Source organism: Grampus griseus, assembly GCF_964374135.1.
Source record: "Grampus griseus genome assembly, chromosome: 5".
Taxonomy (NCBI): domain Eukaryota; kingdom Metazoa; phylum Chordata; class Mammalia; order Artiodactyla; family Delphinidae; genus Grampus; species Grampus griseus.
Window position 1 is genome coordinate 37,075,563 of NC_138998.1, and position 16,331 is coordinate 37,091,893.

Below are 16,331 nucleotides of genomic sequence, written 5' to 3' on the forward strand. Positions count from 1 at the left end.
TCTTACAAATGAATGATATGTCTTCCCTACCATTAACCATTCTAACCATCAACCCCACCCCTTACGCTAACTATAAAGCAAAAGTTGCACAGTGCACAATTTGTTCAACTTTACATTACTACATTAGAAATAAAAAGTGGTTGTTTTTCTCTGACCGTTCATGTGAAAAATGCGTCTATCTTTCTACCCATAGATTATCCCCTCTAATACCTCCCACAATTCTAGGTTTATGGCAGGTGTTCAATAAACATTTGTCAAGTTGAATAACTAATGAAGAAAATACAAATCTATAGTGGTAGTTATGATTGGGAACACAATGTGGTGGGAAGAAGGAAGGGCAGGTGATGGGGTTGGGAAAGGGCCTGCTCGCTCCCACCTTCTTGCTTGGGTCACCAACTGCCAGCAATGGCCTCCAGTGCCATCCATTTTCAGGGCTAGTTGATTGGGCAGGTGAGTTGTTACACACTCCTTAGCAAATAGGACTTCCACGGCCACCTCCCAGGTACTTCTAATGAAGGCATTTACACCCTTAGCTTCACGGGCCGTCAAATGACTCAGACGCTGACCAACCAGAGAATCACATTTCCAAATGATAAGTTCAGGGATGGGCAAGTTACCCAATTATAATGCAGGAGCCATTCAAGGGCTCTGTGAAAGAGACTCTCTCTCTTCTGTTGTATTCAAAATGCTGAGAATGGAAGATCAAGAGTAGCTGTCAGGGCTTCCCTGGTGGCGCAGTGGTTGGGAGTCCGCCTGCCGATGCAGGGGACGCGGGTTCGCGCCCCGGTCCGGGAGGATCCCACATGCCGTGGAGCGGCTGGGCCCGTGAGCCATGGCCGCTGAGCCTGCGCGTCCGGAGCCTGTGCTCCGCAACGGGAGAGGCCACAACAGTGAGAGGCCCGCGTACCGCAAGAAACAAACCAACAAACAAACGAAAAAAACAGTTTGCCACAAATAAACAATACAGTAAAAAAAAAAAAAAAAAGAGTAGCTGTCATTTTGTGACCTCAGTAGGAGAGAATCTGTATGAGATTCAAGGCAACATGGATCTATCTGAGACAAGTTAAGAGAAACATGGTGGCATCATTTGAGCCCCATGTATTAGGCTGTGCCTGAGGCCAGTTCTATCCCTAAATTTTTCTAAGTGAGCCAGTTAAGTCTCTTATGCTTAAACTTTTTTTCTTCCCAGTCCCTAGAAACAAAAATAGACCTGATAAATCCATAATCCATTCCTGTAGTTCCACCCATTTTTCAGATTCAAGGATCAGTCTGACTCCTGAGCAGAGAAAATAGGTATTCAACAACCTAAGTTGATGTCTCACCATGAAGTCAGCCATGATGAAAGCTCTGACCCTATTCCTTGGTGACGAATCATGTGTTTATGTATCAGTTCCACTCAGTAAGTCTCTGTCTTATCCTTCTTAGAGTTCCTAACACCATCTAACTATCAGAACCAGGGCCTGCAGCCAGACTTCTCTCAGATCAGGCTTTATCTAGAGTGTTTCCCCTCCTGGTAATTTAACTGTGCCTGATTAGACTGGGCCACTATTGGAGTGATGAGCTGTCAGGCATCCCTGGGAGGCTGGCTGCTCCCCACCCTTCAGCATTAGAAGTCTGCCTGTGTACTTGGCCAGGCCTTACAGAACTGTTTGCATCCACTGAGGGAAACTCACACCGAGGGATTTCCAAAAGGCTGGTGCATGATCAGGTAAGCCAATTTACTCTCTCACAGTGACAGTGTTTTCAGGTCAGACCCTTTCACACCATTAGGAAATCAGGAGCCAGATTACTAACCAGAATGTTCACTCATGGGCACAAGAGCAGATCAGAGCAAAGGAATATCTTGAGGGCTATTTCATCTACGCCATGGTGAAACCTAACGGTCCTGCCCTACAGCCGAATCCCCATGTCTGGTGATTGGAACTTTCCTCTCCATCAGATTAAGTCTCTACCCACCCTTCACCCCCACCCCCAGACAGTGCTGAGGAAATGTGTCAAAATAATGACCTCATACTGAGCATGCTCTTTTTGTTGACATGCACTTCAGACATGTGGTGTTTAGGAAGCCCGAATGATTTGTCGATTTTCTCTGTTATAATCTTGTTCTATGCCCGCTCCCTTAAGGTTACACTTAAGTTATACTCCAATTTGAACAGAGTATTTCCCAAACGCTTCCGTCTCATCTATCAATTTTCTTGGGTTGCCCCAATCTCTCCATAGTGTGTAGATTTTTGCTAGTTTACCTTTTACATGACATATCTTTGTCCCTGTCATGGCTGCCAAAGCTGTAGTTTTGAGAGTGGAACACAATCACACAATTCTTCTTAGAGCTTTCCAACAAAGAATATCATGGCCCAGTTACTTTATCTTTTCTGTCTTTAGCCAAAACAACTTGCAGCTACAGAAGTATACGCCTTCCATTGGAGGAAAATGTCTCTAAGCATATTTACCTGTAACGTTTTGAGAAACCACGATGGTGGCATTGGAAGTACAACTCAAGTGTTTCCTACTAATTGTGAACACTGACAGGCATAGTAAAAGATCAGTGAAAATCATATTAACAGCAACTAATGTTTTTAAACCTTGGGAATGAGCTAACGTTTGCCAGCAACAATGAAAGAACAGGCTGTCTTAACCAATTTGGTCATATGTTTTTTACAACAATTCTAGATGTCTTAGGGAAAAATAGTGGGCAGCTATTGAAGTCTTTGAAGTGTGGTTCCACGTGAAAATTATTAAAAAAATTTTTAATGTATAATATCATTATTAAAAAACAAAACTATAACACACTCAATTTTTCTGTTTTCCTCCCACATATGTCATCTGGAAATCTCTCAAATGAGAAGAGAAGTGAAACATTAAGCAAAGAGCAAACAGTTCATATAAACACCAAGTAATTGCCACCAAAGGCTCTCAATCTCTAAACAGCATCTAGACAGTTCCTAGTGTCTCAAGAGACCATGGGCACTAGTGACAGCAACAGGATATGAGTGAGGGGTTGGTAGGCCAAGGTGAGGCTGGGCAAACATGGGTCCTATGGACCTCCTTCTAATGGCTGAGCTTTGCTCTCAGGTGAAGCAAAAGGATTTGCTAATGCAGTAGATCTCAGGCCCCTGAAATTATTTTATCTCTATGATTATCTGGATCCCAGGAATGCTAATGGTATACATGCAGACAAAGCCCCTGTGATTGCTCGTACAAATAAACCACTTTAACAGCAACTGTTAATGCCAGAGCTTATGCTACATCTTGTCCCTCCATGCAGATGTGAGCATGATGGCATGTGTATCTTCTTACGCACAATTCAATACTCAGTACTCAGGGGAACAATTCAGTGAAGTACAAGGTAGCAATAAAGACTTGCTCATAGGGACAGTTATATCTAGCAGTAGAAGCAAAACAAGAGGGCTTTGTTCTACAGATGCCAAGAATTCTATTTCTTGACTAGATTAGCACCAATTTGAGCTGTTGGTGGAGATTTTCCTTTGGAAAATGCACTTTGGGAAGGTTTCCCAGTGTTTTATAATTGAAAAGAATAAAGCTAAGTAAAAGAGATAGATATCTGAGGTGATAGCAACTAAAAAGCTCTTTGGTCTCAGGCCTTGAATTCAACTAAGAGCCGTAAAAGAGTAATCTCAAGAAATATTAAATACCATATATTAAAATGGTTATTTTATTGTCTTTCATCCCCATCATGGATCAGATAAATCAAATTTTGGATTTATATATAAAATGCTTGGTTCTTAGAAGCATGGCTATATATAAAATCTAAATGGCATCCACTTAAGTTTTCCCAGTGTATTTTCTGACAGGCAATAAGGGAGTGGGTCTCAGGAACCTGGGGGGTAGGGGAGTGTCCCAATCTCCTCCCATTTCATGCCCCTGTCTTATGCAGCATTAAGTGAGGAAATGGTACTGGAGCCCACTCTGGGGTGAAGCACGGCTAGTACAAAAGCCAGAGGGCAGTCAGGTCTCCTGAGCTACTCATGTGTTCATTTGTCCATTAATTAATTCATTCAGTAAATATGATCTTGAGCACCTACTATGTGCCATTCACTGTTCTAGGTGATGGGACCATATCAGTGAATAAAACTAAGCTTCTATTTTGGCCAGGGGGAGACAGGCAATGAACGATGGCTAAAATAAATAATTAAATGACAAAGTGTTGATGCTATTTTAGAGTTTCCTGCAGATGATAATGATGACAATACCAACCAGAGCTAATCCTCATACAGCACTTCCTGTGTCTTAAATATTTTATGTCTATTTTTTAATGTCTATCCATCTAATCCTCACAACAAACTCATGAGGCAGCTACTCTTACCTTCATTTTATAGATGAGGAAATTAGGGCACAGAAAGATGAAATGCCCAAGATCACCCTGCCAGTAAATGGTAAAGCTGGGATTGCCTATTGAATAAACTTCTAGATGAACATGACCAGTCCTGCCTCTGAGAGCTGAAAAGGAAATGCTCTCAACATTGCCTAAGGCATTTTGCATGCCAGCCAGGGACAGATTTTGAATCTTCATGCAGCATTAACTGGGGAAGAGGAAATAAGAAAACTGAAGCGTGGAATCAAGGTGAATGGATAGTGGGGGGTCCTTCTATAAAGAAGGAAAATCAGATACTTTCGCATTTTCCCACAGTGAATTTGGTGGCTATTTCATTCTTCCCTCCTCCCTGCTTTGGCTATCTCCCTCTTCAAATGATCATCAACAGTGTGAGAAGATGTGGAGGAAGAGATAAAAGCCAGAGCTTACTTGGCATTAGCTCTGCTAAGCGATTTGGTTGGTTGGGGAAGAGGCTGAAACCACTATAACTTGTACTGAGGAGAAAACCAGGCATTGGCTCTCAACATCATGATGGTTGGTCTGTCAGTTCTCTAGAATTTCATTCTAGCCCATCAGTTATGTCAGTAATTACAACCCCCTTGAGGTGCATGTGTATTTTCTTCAACCCTCTTCAGGTTTTGATTTATCCTAGAATGTAATGTGCTTTGTGGAGGGGGAGAGGGGTATCTACTCTTTCAGGATTTTTCTACAGGCAAACAAATAAGCATTGGCCAACTCCATATAGAACCCTGGTCAGAGGAAGCTGTGGTTTGAAATAGGTACTTCCAGATAGTGGCTGGATCACAAATGGAGATTGCTTTTATAATAAAATTGTTCTTCGTGAGCAGCAAGTATTGTTATGCCCATTTTACAGATGGCAGAACAGAGGCTTGGAGAGATGAAATAACTTGCCAATCTCTCACTGATACAAGACCAAGAGTATCTGATTCTAAGGCCCTCAAGCTCTAAAGCCTTTTGTTCTACCTCTCAGCATCTCCTAAGGGAGTCAGAATTTCAGACTAGGAGGTGATCTGAGAGCTCACCTGATTCATCCTTCATTTTACAGAAGTCTAAGGACACAGGGTGGGATGGCAGGATAGTATCACCCACCACAAAAGAAACCAGAACTCACAAGTGCATGCCTCATACATGTACGGATTCTGCATTGAGGAAGGTATAGAAGGTGAATTCTGAAAACTTTAAAACTATTTTGAGGTAAATGTTGCAAGTTCATACAGTTAGGACCAAGAAAAGAAAGCAGTATAACCACTAATTATTAAAAGTAGAATGGGGGCTTCCCTGGTGGTGCAGTGGTTGGGGGTCCGCCTGCCGATGTGGGGGATGCGGGTTCGTGCCCCAGTCCGGGAGGATACCGCGTGCCGCGGAGCAGCTGGGCCTGTGGGCCGTGGCCACTGGACCTGCATGTCTGGAGCCTGTGCTCCGCGGCAGTGAGAGGCCTGCGTACCGCAAAAAAAAAAAAGATATAAAAGTAGAATAGGAATGGTCATCTGAAGTAGGTTTGAGTGTAGGTTGAAAAAGGAAATTTAGGGGAAAAAAAAGGTTTTTTCTTGTGTGTGTGTGAACATATTTAGCTTCAAATGACAGCAAAGTGGCCAGAAAAAAAAAAAATGTTTAAGAATACGGGCAGAAGAACTGGTGGGCCCTTGCTTGATCAGGTTGTGTGAGGCTGGGATTGCTTATCTTGGGAGGTAAGGTGGGCGGAGAGGGAATCTTTGTGTGTGTGTAGCTAAAAATGTTAAGTGGTTGACTTTAAAGTTGACCTACTGTTTTATTTTACTGAAAAAACAAAACAGAATATGAGTCATCTGGATTTCTACATGTTTCCCACAAGAACCTATTTTACAAGTAGGACAAAATCTTCTTTTCAATATTTACCGCAGGCCAAAATGTTCCCCTTAAAATCTGATTGAAAGCTAAATGCCAAAGCTGCAACCACAGGCTTGCCTTTGGTTCGTGGGAAATGACTTTCTGGGACCACACCCCTAGGGGTAGCCTGGACAAATTGCTGCACTTTGCTCTGAAAAAGGCAAGTTTACATTTAGGGCTTTCCATCTTCCATTATTACACCTTCTGCCTGCTCAGAGGGCACACAATGGACGCCCTGTGACCACACTGGCCCTACAGGTTAGAATCTCCCACTCCTGTGACTCACTTGTCCCTCTCAACCAGGACGCCTAATCCTTAGCCCTTTTCTCTGTCCTTTCCCAAAATGTCAGTGCTTGTCCTCAGGGCCCTGCTCTCAACAATCTTACAAACTCATTCTCATTGATCAGCAGTGAGTTTCACGTTTTTATTTGCTCCCCACCATCCCCTTTTTAAAGTAGGAGACATAATGCCTTACCCAGAATGAAACACCCCTTTATGTTAGACTTTGGGGCATTTTGGAAGGTCAGCCTGCTTAGTTCTCTGATCTGGGTCTCATTTCACAAATTTGGACTTTTGTACAATCTGTTTTGTCTACTTGGAATGTTCTCTCACTCCACTTTTCCTACCTGGTAAAATTCCCGATAATTGCTCATAACCCTTTCAAATTCGATCTCCATCCAGAAAGCCTTCCAGACTCTCTAGAACTGTACCAACACAGGAGCCGAGTGAACCTACTGAGCCCCTGAATTGTGACCAGTGCAAAGTAACACATGCTAACACACACAATGGATTTATGAGACTTAGTAGACAAAACAAGTAAAACATCTCATTAATTTTTACACTTATTACATGTTGAAATAATGTTTTGGATATATTGGGTTAAGGAAAATATAATATCAAATCAATTTAATCTGTTTTCACCTCTTTTTAATATGGCTATTAGAAAATTTTAAATTCCATATGTGGCTAATGTTTGTAGCTTGCATTGTATTTCTGTTGGACAGTGCTGCTGGAATCTAGACCAGTGGTTTTGAAATCACAGGGGGAGCTGGAGAATCGGGCTGATTTATGAGTTTCTGTCTGAAGTCTGTTGGAGTGGCACTTTGGAGTGAAATAATCTAGGTTTCTGATGTATTTCAATAACATAGTCAAGAATAATCAACAAACTAGTGGTTGCCAGTGGAGGGGAGGAGGGGCGACATAGCGGTAGGGGAGTGGGATGTATAAACTATTGAGTGAAAGATAGGCTCAAGGATGTATTGTGCAACACTGGGAATATAGCCAATATTTTGTAATAACTATAAATGGAGTGTAACCTTTAAAAACTGTATAAAAAATAAATAAAATTTAAAAATTAATAAATACTCAAGATAAAAATAGAAGAATAATCAATGAAGAAAAGGTGTGATAGGTCTTTGTTATTATATCCAAAAGCATTAATCTTCCATTAATTTCGCTGAAATTCCCATTTCCTCCCCTCCCATCTCTAACCCTGGGGACAAAGGAAAAACAGTATGATAGTGTGTGGAGACTCTTTTGTTCAGTTGACCAGTCCTGGAACTGAGCAGACAAAATGCAATATGCTTCAGTTAAACACAGACAACTGTGAGGAAAAACAGAAGAAAGGAAGCTAATATTAGCTGCTACACACAGTGCTAAACACTTTAACATAGCTGGAATTTCCTGACCTATGCTCAATAAAACACTAGTTCTGAGGGATGCTCATAAACGTTGTGTTAGGGTGAGATGGGGAAGGAAGTTACATGGTCAAATCAGACTGCAAAATGCTGTTCTAAACAATTAACCAGCTTTCTTTATTGCAGAACTTTTCAGAGCTTTTAATGTGCTATGAAACATTGTGACAGCTCAAAAGGGAAAAACTGAATTCAGTGTTTCCCAACTTATTTGACCACAGAATTCTTTTTAAAGAAACAACTATCAACATTACTGGTTGGTAAAATTTGTCACAATGTCACTTCATCTGCATTTTGTAGGGAGGAAACCGTGGCTTAGAAGTTATGTGACTTGTCCAACATTTTAATTTTAGATAATTATTTCATGGCTAAGCCAAAATTCCAAATTCATGTTTATGCCAAAGGAAAGAACTTAAACATGGTCAGAACAGGCAAATATTATTATAATGGAAAATTCACAGTACATACAGAAATGCACTTAAAAATGACTTAGCCGCTTCTCTCCACATATTCCAAGCTCACTGCCCCTCAACTCAGACTCTACCCCCCTTTGGTCTCCTTTTCTGAATTTTCCAATGTTCCTCATTTGGACCTGGACACACAGTGCTTTACTGTTAGCTTTTTATATGTACACGTCTTATCTCTCCAAATAGATCAGAGCTTGCTGTGGTGTTACTGTGAATTCCCCTCAGTGTGTCTTGCATACAGTAGGGGCTCAGTACAACCTTCCCGGTTTATTAATTACCAGCCTGCTCAGCTTAGCTACTGATGGTTGGTGGTGTCTTTTTACAGTATCTGAATGCTACAGAAACATTGGCTCTCGGTTCAGAGACACCACGTGCTCACCTAAGCTGCCAAGCCGGTCTCAAATAGCATGATGCTGAACACTGACGTACCTGTAAAATGCAACTCATGATATCAGACGCGATTTTTGCGTGGGGAGTGTCTTCGTCTTTCCCGGACGGTCTCAGGTTGTGTTCCAGGCAGGAGTCCCAGAGCCCCACAAGGGCCTTTGCATGCTTTTCAATCGACTCTGTTTCTCTGATGGCTGTTGTGATTCGTGTGATACAGATTTCAACCACTGCTTGGTCATTGTTATTGGTTTGGTAATCCTGTTTGAAAGAAAACCTTCATGTTAAATAATACTCTGGAAAGTTATCCTTTGAAGGACCTACAAAATATGAACTCAGTCACTTAGCAAATGGGTGTGCCACACTGCGGCTTTTAAAGGATGAGGTTGTAAAGCCCAATGCAATACCTCCTTCTTTGGAGATGAGTACTTTGTGGACTAGGCAGATTTGCAAACGTGCTAAAATGGAGCAGGTTTGTACGATCCCAGATACACAGACAGGGAGCAGAGAGAGTCCAAAGGAGCTTAATTATTCACTTGCACGTGGGTTCAAATTTCAGGCTATTTCAGTTTCTAAGTTCATTAGAGGTCAGGGTTTACTTTTTGCTCTGACATTTCAGCAACTTTTGTGAAATGTTTCAAATTACTCGCCAATTTCCCCTCAGGAGTGTTCTCTCTCTTTCTGCACATAACAGAACTTATCATTTCATCTCTTCCTTTTCAATTCAAATAACTACCAAGTCCATTGTAGCTCTCCCCAACCAAATTTCCTTCCATTCTCCTATTTTAATTCTTCCTCAAATACCTAATGATCTTTATGGAGAGGTAATATGACCCTTCAAAAAATCTAAATGTGAAAAATAGGTCCATCACTTTAACTTGGAAAATCGGCCTGTGAACTCTGTGTGGTGGATTGGTAAAACTGAACACAAAACAGAGCAGGGAAGAGCTTAGACTCTTGCACCGTCATGTGCCATTAGAGCCAGGAAGTGGTGGGGCTTTCCTGTCCAACTGCAGGCTCTAGCTTGATCTTTTTTCTACTCTTACAACTAATGTTGCAGTAAATATCTTACGCGTGAAGCCCTCTCCATGCTGCAGATTATGTATAGTCCAGATTCACCAGAAGTGGAAATTTCTGAGACAAAACTCAGGAACATTTTAAGGCTCATGATACATACTGCCAAACTATTTTCCAGAAAGGTCTTACTGATTTATACTCCCATCAGTTGGGTTAAAGCGAGCTCTGCCCACTGTACCTTTGCAAGAACACAGTATTTTCAATTTTTGCTAATTTGATCGGTGAAAAACAGTATCTCATTGCTGTTTTCCTTGGAATTTCTTGATCAGAAGTAAGGTTGAATATTTTCACACGTTTTATTTGTCATTTGTATTTCCTCCTTTGGGAATTGCCCACTGTATCTTATGTCTATTTTTCCTTAAATGACTTCATTTTTTTTGGGGGGGGTCCTTCTTTGGTGAAATAATATCTTTTTCTATTAAGGATATTATGTCAACCTTTGGCATATTGGTTGTGAATATGTACCCTTGTTACATTATTTTTAGTTGTTTTGCTGCTCTTATTGACATGCTAAGGTTTTAGATAGCCAAATCTATCAGTCTTTGGGGACTTTATTGTTTCTCCTTTTTTAAATTGGAAATTAAAGTTAGTTAAATTATTTAGTTTTTTGAAAAGATAATACATGGACATGGTACAAAAATACAAAAGACACAAGGAAAAGATTTACACTGAAAAGTTAGTCTTCCCTTCACGTCAGTTCCCTTCCCTGGGGAAACCATGCTCACCAATTTCTCACGTATTTGACAGATGTACTCTATGCTCATACAAATCTCCATCTACATGCACTCCTTCCTTCCTCCCTCCCTCCCTCCCTCCCTTTCTTTGTGATTCCTTTAATAGCTTTTTATTAACTTCATGTTTTCTTTATTCAAAGGTTTAATAAAAATTTACCTGGAGACTTCCCTGGTGGTCCAGTGGCCAGGACTCCACACTCCCAATGCAGGGAGCCCAGGTTTGATCCCTGGTCAGGGAACTAGATCTCACATGCCACAACTAAGAGTTCACATGCTGCAACTAAAAGATCCCGCACGTGGTAACGAAAATCCTGCATGCCACAACTAAGATCCGGCACAGCCAAATAAATAAATAAATATTTTTTAAAAATTTACCTGTATTTTTTCTACATTAAAAAAACAACTCAACAACATTTAATGTTTAGTATTTTAGAAATTAATCTTTTAACCATTCACTTAGCTCTTGAGTCTATCTGGCATTTATGGAAGTAAGTAAAGATGTTCATTTTCTATGAATTAGCTCATCTAATTTTCCCATCATTATTCACTGAATAATGCATCTCCTAGTTATTGTTTTATGTGTATATCAGGTTCTAATTCAGGGCTGTCTCTTCTGTTTACTTGTTCAATTTTTTTTTTTTTTTTGTCTCTCGTAAGTATTTGTCATAGGCTTGCTCCATTAAAGCCACAGCAGTGCTACCTACACACAAACCTTGCCACAGTCCCAACTGGTGGGTTCCAGTCCGCGGTCTCCTGGAGCTGAGGCCTGGCCGTGCCACCAGAGGCCTCAGGATCAGCCAGTCTTGCCTGGTTCTCTGTTCATGCCAGCAGCTCCCCACCCCTACCGGGGGTGCCCCCGCCAGGTAGTTGGAAGGCCGGTGGGAGGAATGCAGGCCGACTTCCGGCCTCTCCCCACCGGAGCGGAGCCCTGGGGGGCTGGAGCCGGCTCTCCCAGCCCCTCTGTGGCTGCCTTGCTCCTGGGCTGCACTGGAGGCTCCTGCCTGGGCCGGGAAAGCGAGGGCAGGCCACCCCACCGGGTCCTTCCCTGTCCCGGCAGAAGGTGCTGAGAGTCCAGCCCAGTGCAGAAGCCACCACTCTGCCTCCCTTCTGGGAACAAGCGCCCTTCTGCCCCAGCTGCCAGGAAGCCACTTTAGGGAAAGATGGTCTACCTTCTGGGCCTTAGAGTTCGTTTCCTGCCTCTGGTTGTGCCCCGCGTAAATGCAGCACCTGCCACTCCTCAGGCCTTGCTGAAGAGTCCCGGGTGCCGTGTGCTGGTGACCGGGTGGCCCTGAGGCGAGGGGAGTTCACCTGTAGCCACCTGCAAGCTAGCAGCCGGCGGTGCAAGATGCGCCTCAGCTGGCCTCAGAGTTTGGGCTCGGGAACCACCTGCGAACCCTGCTCTGCGTCCGCCTCCTGTAATGGCCGTTCCACTCTCCCAGGCACAATGTGAATCAATGAAGTTGTACTCCGAGGGCCCCCAAAAGCAAATTTCACAACACTGTGTGGCTGTTTCCAGGACTAGAAAGAATTCAGTGGTGCTCTTGGGGCCGTTGTGGCCGAGGCCCAAGAGGCAGAGGTCACGTGTGCTGTACGTCACCTCACACACTTACCTGATGACCACAGGTGAGGGGAGGCCTTCCACATTCCAGCTGAACTGAAGGAAAATGAGGACACAGGTCGAGGCCAGGATGGCTGCCCACGTGCCTGTCCCCCTGCTCCCCACAGGCCTCATCCCTGCCCTCCAAGGACCAGAAAGGTCATTGTAGGGCCCTCACTACTTGCCAAGCATAGCAGCCTCAGGAGGTCAGTAATCGTCATTCTTGGGTTTTTCCGATGAGACAGGCCTGGTGGTGAGTGGGGAGCTGAGCCAGAGAGCAGAGCTTCCTTCTAGAATCCCATTTATTTTGGCATCTGGCAGGTCTGGTGAACGCAGCTCAGGTCAGGTCCCTCTCCAGGAGGATTCTGAGTTTGGCAGAGGCTGGACCCGGACGGGCAGCCCCTCGCTCAGGCCATGCTGCGGCTTAGCTGCATGGCAAAGTCCTGCGCATGCTCCTGCAGAGTCCGGCGGGCAGCCGCCTGGGCCCTCTTCTCCCGCGCCGCCCCTGCTGCAGCTTGGTCAGCCTCTGCTCCCGCCGCTTGCAGGCCTGCAGCTGGCGCTGGGCCTTGTCCAGGGCGTCAGGTGCGGCCTCAGCCCGCCGCTTCCAGAGCAGGCCGCTGCCCACCCGGTCGCTGGGCTCATTCTGGATGGAGGCTCCGGCGGGTGGCGGGAGGCGCAGCACGCAGGCCGAGGGGGAGGCGGTCCTCGGCTCCGGAGGCGACGGCTGCCGGTTCCCGCTTGGGTGCCGGATCAGTGCTGCGGCCCGCTTCATCTGCCTGGGCGCCCAGGGGACCCAAGAGGTCTGAGAAGGCGCTACTGAGGCGAGCCTCCAGCCTCTCAGTGGGGGAGGTAGGCAAAGCGGCAGGGGCTGACGCCTCTTCCGCCGGAAGGCAGGTGACGTCAGGAGGTGGAGGCGGAGAAGTTGGCATTGTGGGCCCTTGGCCCTCGGAGCAGTGCTTACTGCGTGGCGGGAGCTGGCTGACTTTAGGAGGTCCAGGTGGGTAACTGTGCCCCTGGCTCCTGGTCGTTGGGCGGAACTTGGAGAAGCACTCAGATATTGTGGGAACTGCTCCCTCCTTCAGCCTGTGATACCCACTGATTCTCACCAGTTCAAAGCAGTTCTCCTCAAAGTGTTTGAAGCAGATGTACTCGGGTGCCGGGTCCCATAGGCCTGGCCACTGGGGTCCAGGCGCTGGTAGTTGGCCAGCCACGAGCCTCGCCTCTGGTTGTCCTTCTTGGGAAGCCTGTGGAAGGAGATGCCACGGTTGCACGTCTCGCATGTGTCCCACGTACACTTCCCTGCACGGAGCAGTGATGGGACGTGGTTTCACCATTGCTGCGCTGAAGTCTGGCGAGGTGTGATACCGAGCCGTTTAGCTTGTCTTCTTTTTTTAAAAAAATTTATTAATTTTATTTACGTTATTTTTGGCTGCGTTGGGTCTTCATTGCTGAGGGCAGGCTTTCTGTGGTTGCCGCGAGCGGGGGCTACTCTTCCTTGCGGTGCACAGGCTTGTCATTGCGGTGGCTTCTCTTGTTGCGGAGCACAGGCTCTAGGCGCGTGGGCTTCAGTAGTTGTGGCACATGGGCTCAGTAGTTGTGGTGCACGGGCTTAGTTGCTCTGCAGCATGTGGGATTTTCCCGGACCAGGGCTCAAACCCATGTCCCCTGCATTGGCAGGCAGATTCTCAACCACTGCGCCACCAGGGAAGCCCTCTAGCCTTCTTAATTGTAGTATTTTTTCTGGTCATTCTCTTGGGTTTACTAGAAAGATTTCTGTATTGTATCTGTACCTTTTATATATCTCACGGCTTATTGTGTCAGCTAGAATTTCCTAAGCTATTTCACATAAAAAGGATAAAAGAAAGAATGCGGTTTAGTTTCTGGTTTTAGTTCCTGATTTTTGATATATACAATTTTATGGCCAAAAGCAAGAAAATACTGTGTTTTAAATCATATAGATGCACCACTTTCTATTTTGAAAGTTTAAATATTTGTTTTAATTTTTTTCATGTCCTTTCAGCATCTATAGAGGTAACCAAGCATTTTTTTCCTTACCTGGCTTATGGATGTGAAGTGTTACGTTATCATACAGTATGAAATTTCCGGATATTAATCCATCAGCATATTCCTAGAATGAACATCACTTGGTTTGGTGGACTGTTTATTATATTTTCTTTTACCTTTCTCCTTTGTTGGTGAGTGTATTTTTAATTTTAATGCAGCAGACTTATTACTTGTGCCAGAACCTATATAGCCAATAGGTACTTACAGAGCCAAGTCATAGAGAAAAATGGAATATTAGAGGGCAAATAAGTGATGCTGACTTTTCCAAAAATCTCTGCAGCAACAGAAAAACCGAAACCATCCTTAGGGGAGAAAAATAACAGAGAACACCATTGGGCTAAAATCACTATCTTTGGCCATAATTGTTCTTGTAAAAAGCAGTTATTTTAATGGCATCATCTTCAAATATGAAGCAGCATCATATTGGTTACTTTATGTAATAAAGGGAATATACATAAAATCAGATGCAACAGAACCAATACCATAGACAGAAGGAAGCCTGTATTCCAACTGTAAATGCTAAGATGGTTAATATGATTGCTCCGTAACATTTTCTCTAAGCTCTCTGGACTCCAAGAAGAGGAGGAAATTGTGTACCACAGTGCTTCCGGAACATATAATCGTACCTGGTACATAGTTGATGCCCAGTAAAGGTTCATTAGTTTTATTCATTTATTTAATTTGTAAAAAATTGAAGTATAGTTGATATATATATCACAATATACAAATATTATGTTAGTTTCAGGTGTGTTAGTTTCAGGTGTACAGCATAGTGGTTCAGTATTTTTGCAGATTATATTCCATTATAGGTTATTATAAGATAATGGGTATAATGCTATATAGTAAATCCTTGTTGCTTATCTGTTTTATATATAGTGATTTATATCTGTTAATCCCATACCCCTGATTTGTCCCTCCCTTCTTCCCTCTCCCCTTTGATATCCACAAGTTTGTTTTCTATGTTTGTGAGTTTGTTTCTGTCTTGTATACATTCATTTGTATTATTTTTTTAGATTCCACATATAAGTGATATCATATAGTATTTGTATTTCTCTGACTTATTTCACTAAGCATAATATTCTCACTGGTTTTAATTGAATAGGAAAGAAGATTTTGTTGGCACTAATTTTCAGAATTTAATTATGTGAAAAAATATATTTATGAATCTTAATTTAAAATTTAATTTAAAAAATAGGAAATAAAAAAGTCTCCCTTTTCCCCTACTCATTACCCTCCCACAAAGAACCAAGTTATTACTTTCTTGTGTATCCTTACAAAGACTTTATATACATATTCAAGCAAATGTACATATGTACGTAGAGAAATACATGATACACATACATACGTGCATATACATAAATACTCCCCCACTCCTTATTTTACACACAAATGGTAGCAAAATGGACATACACATCTGCATCTTGCTTTCTCACTTCATACTGAATCTTGGAGATCTTTTCAAACTAACATATGAAGAGTTTCGCCATTCACGTTTATGGTAGGATAGTATACCAATGTAAGGAGGTACCATAGTGTATTTAATTTGCCCCCTATTGATGAACATTTAGGCAGTTTCCAGTCTTTGGAATTATGAAAAATGTTGCATTGTCTAACTTCATATGCAAGTTACTTCACACTTACAGGAGCATGTGCATAGAACAAATTCCTATAAGTGGAAGTAGATTGGTGTCTCTCCATTACTCTTCTGTTTTATATTTTTTCTTGGTTGTTATTGTCACTACTGTGAGTACTACTGCTGCTACACAGAGGAGCTATAGAATCATCTTGCCTAGTTCAGAAAGAAAATTTCTGATGATGTTTTTATTAAAATATTTCAACTAATTTAGGGATAACTGACATATTTATGATGCTGAGTTTCCTATGTAAGAATACAGCATGCCTCTCTACTTTTCAGGTCCACTTTTGTGTCCCTCAGAAAGATTTTAAAGATTTCTTAATCTAGAGCATGCACATTTATTCATGCAGATTATTTATATATCTAGATACTTTATCTTTCTGTTGACATTCTAAATTGGTTCTTCTTGGTGACTATTTCCACTAACTGGTTATTGTTATATAAAATCCACCAATTTC

At 42.9% G+C, this 16,331-nt stretch overlaps 1 protein-coding gene and 1 pseudogene across 4 annotated transcripts in view; both read right to left on the minus strand.

Annotated features, from left to right (window-relative positions):
• Window positions 1-16,331, minus strand: part of VEPH1 (ventricular zone expressed PH domain containing 1) — a gene marked incomplete at its 5' end in the record, with an annotated part of 209,297 nt that overhangs the window by 174,442 nt on the left and 18,524 nt on the right. For all 3 annotated transcript variants that reach the window (XM_082655111.1, XM_082655110.1, XM_082655109.1), the window contains one exon: window positions 8,811-9,026. In XM_082655111.1, coding sequence (XP_082511237.1) covers window positions 8,811-9,026 — 216 coding nt within the window. The remainder of the gene's footprint in view (window positions 1-8,810; window positions 9,027-16,331) is intronic.
• LOC309822650 (THAP domain-containing protein 7-like) lies at window positions 12,581-15,886 on the minus strand (annotated as a pseudogene). The gene is made up of 2 exons: window positions 15,879-15,886; window positions 12,581-13,521 (listed from the first exon to the last, which is right to left on the minus strand). The product of its transcript is annotated as a THAP domain-containing protein 7-like (transcript).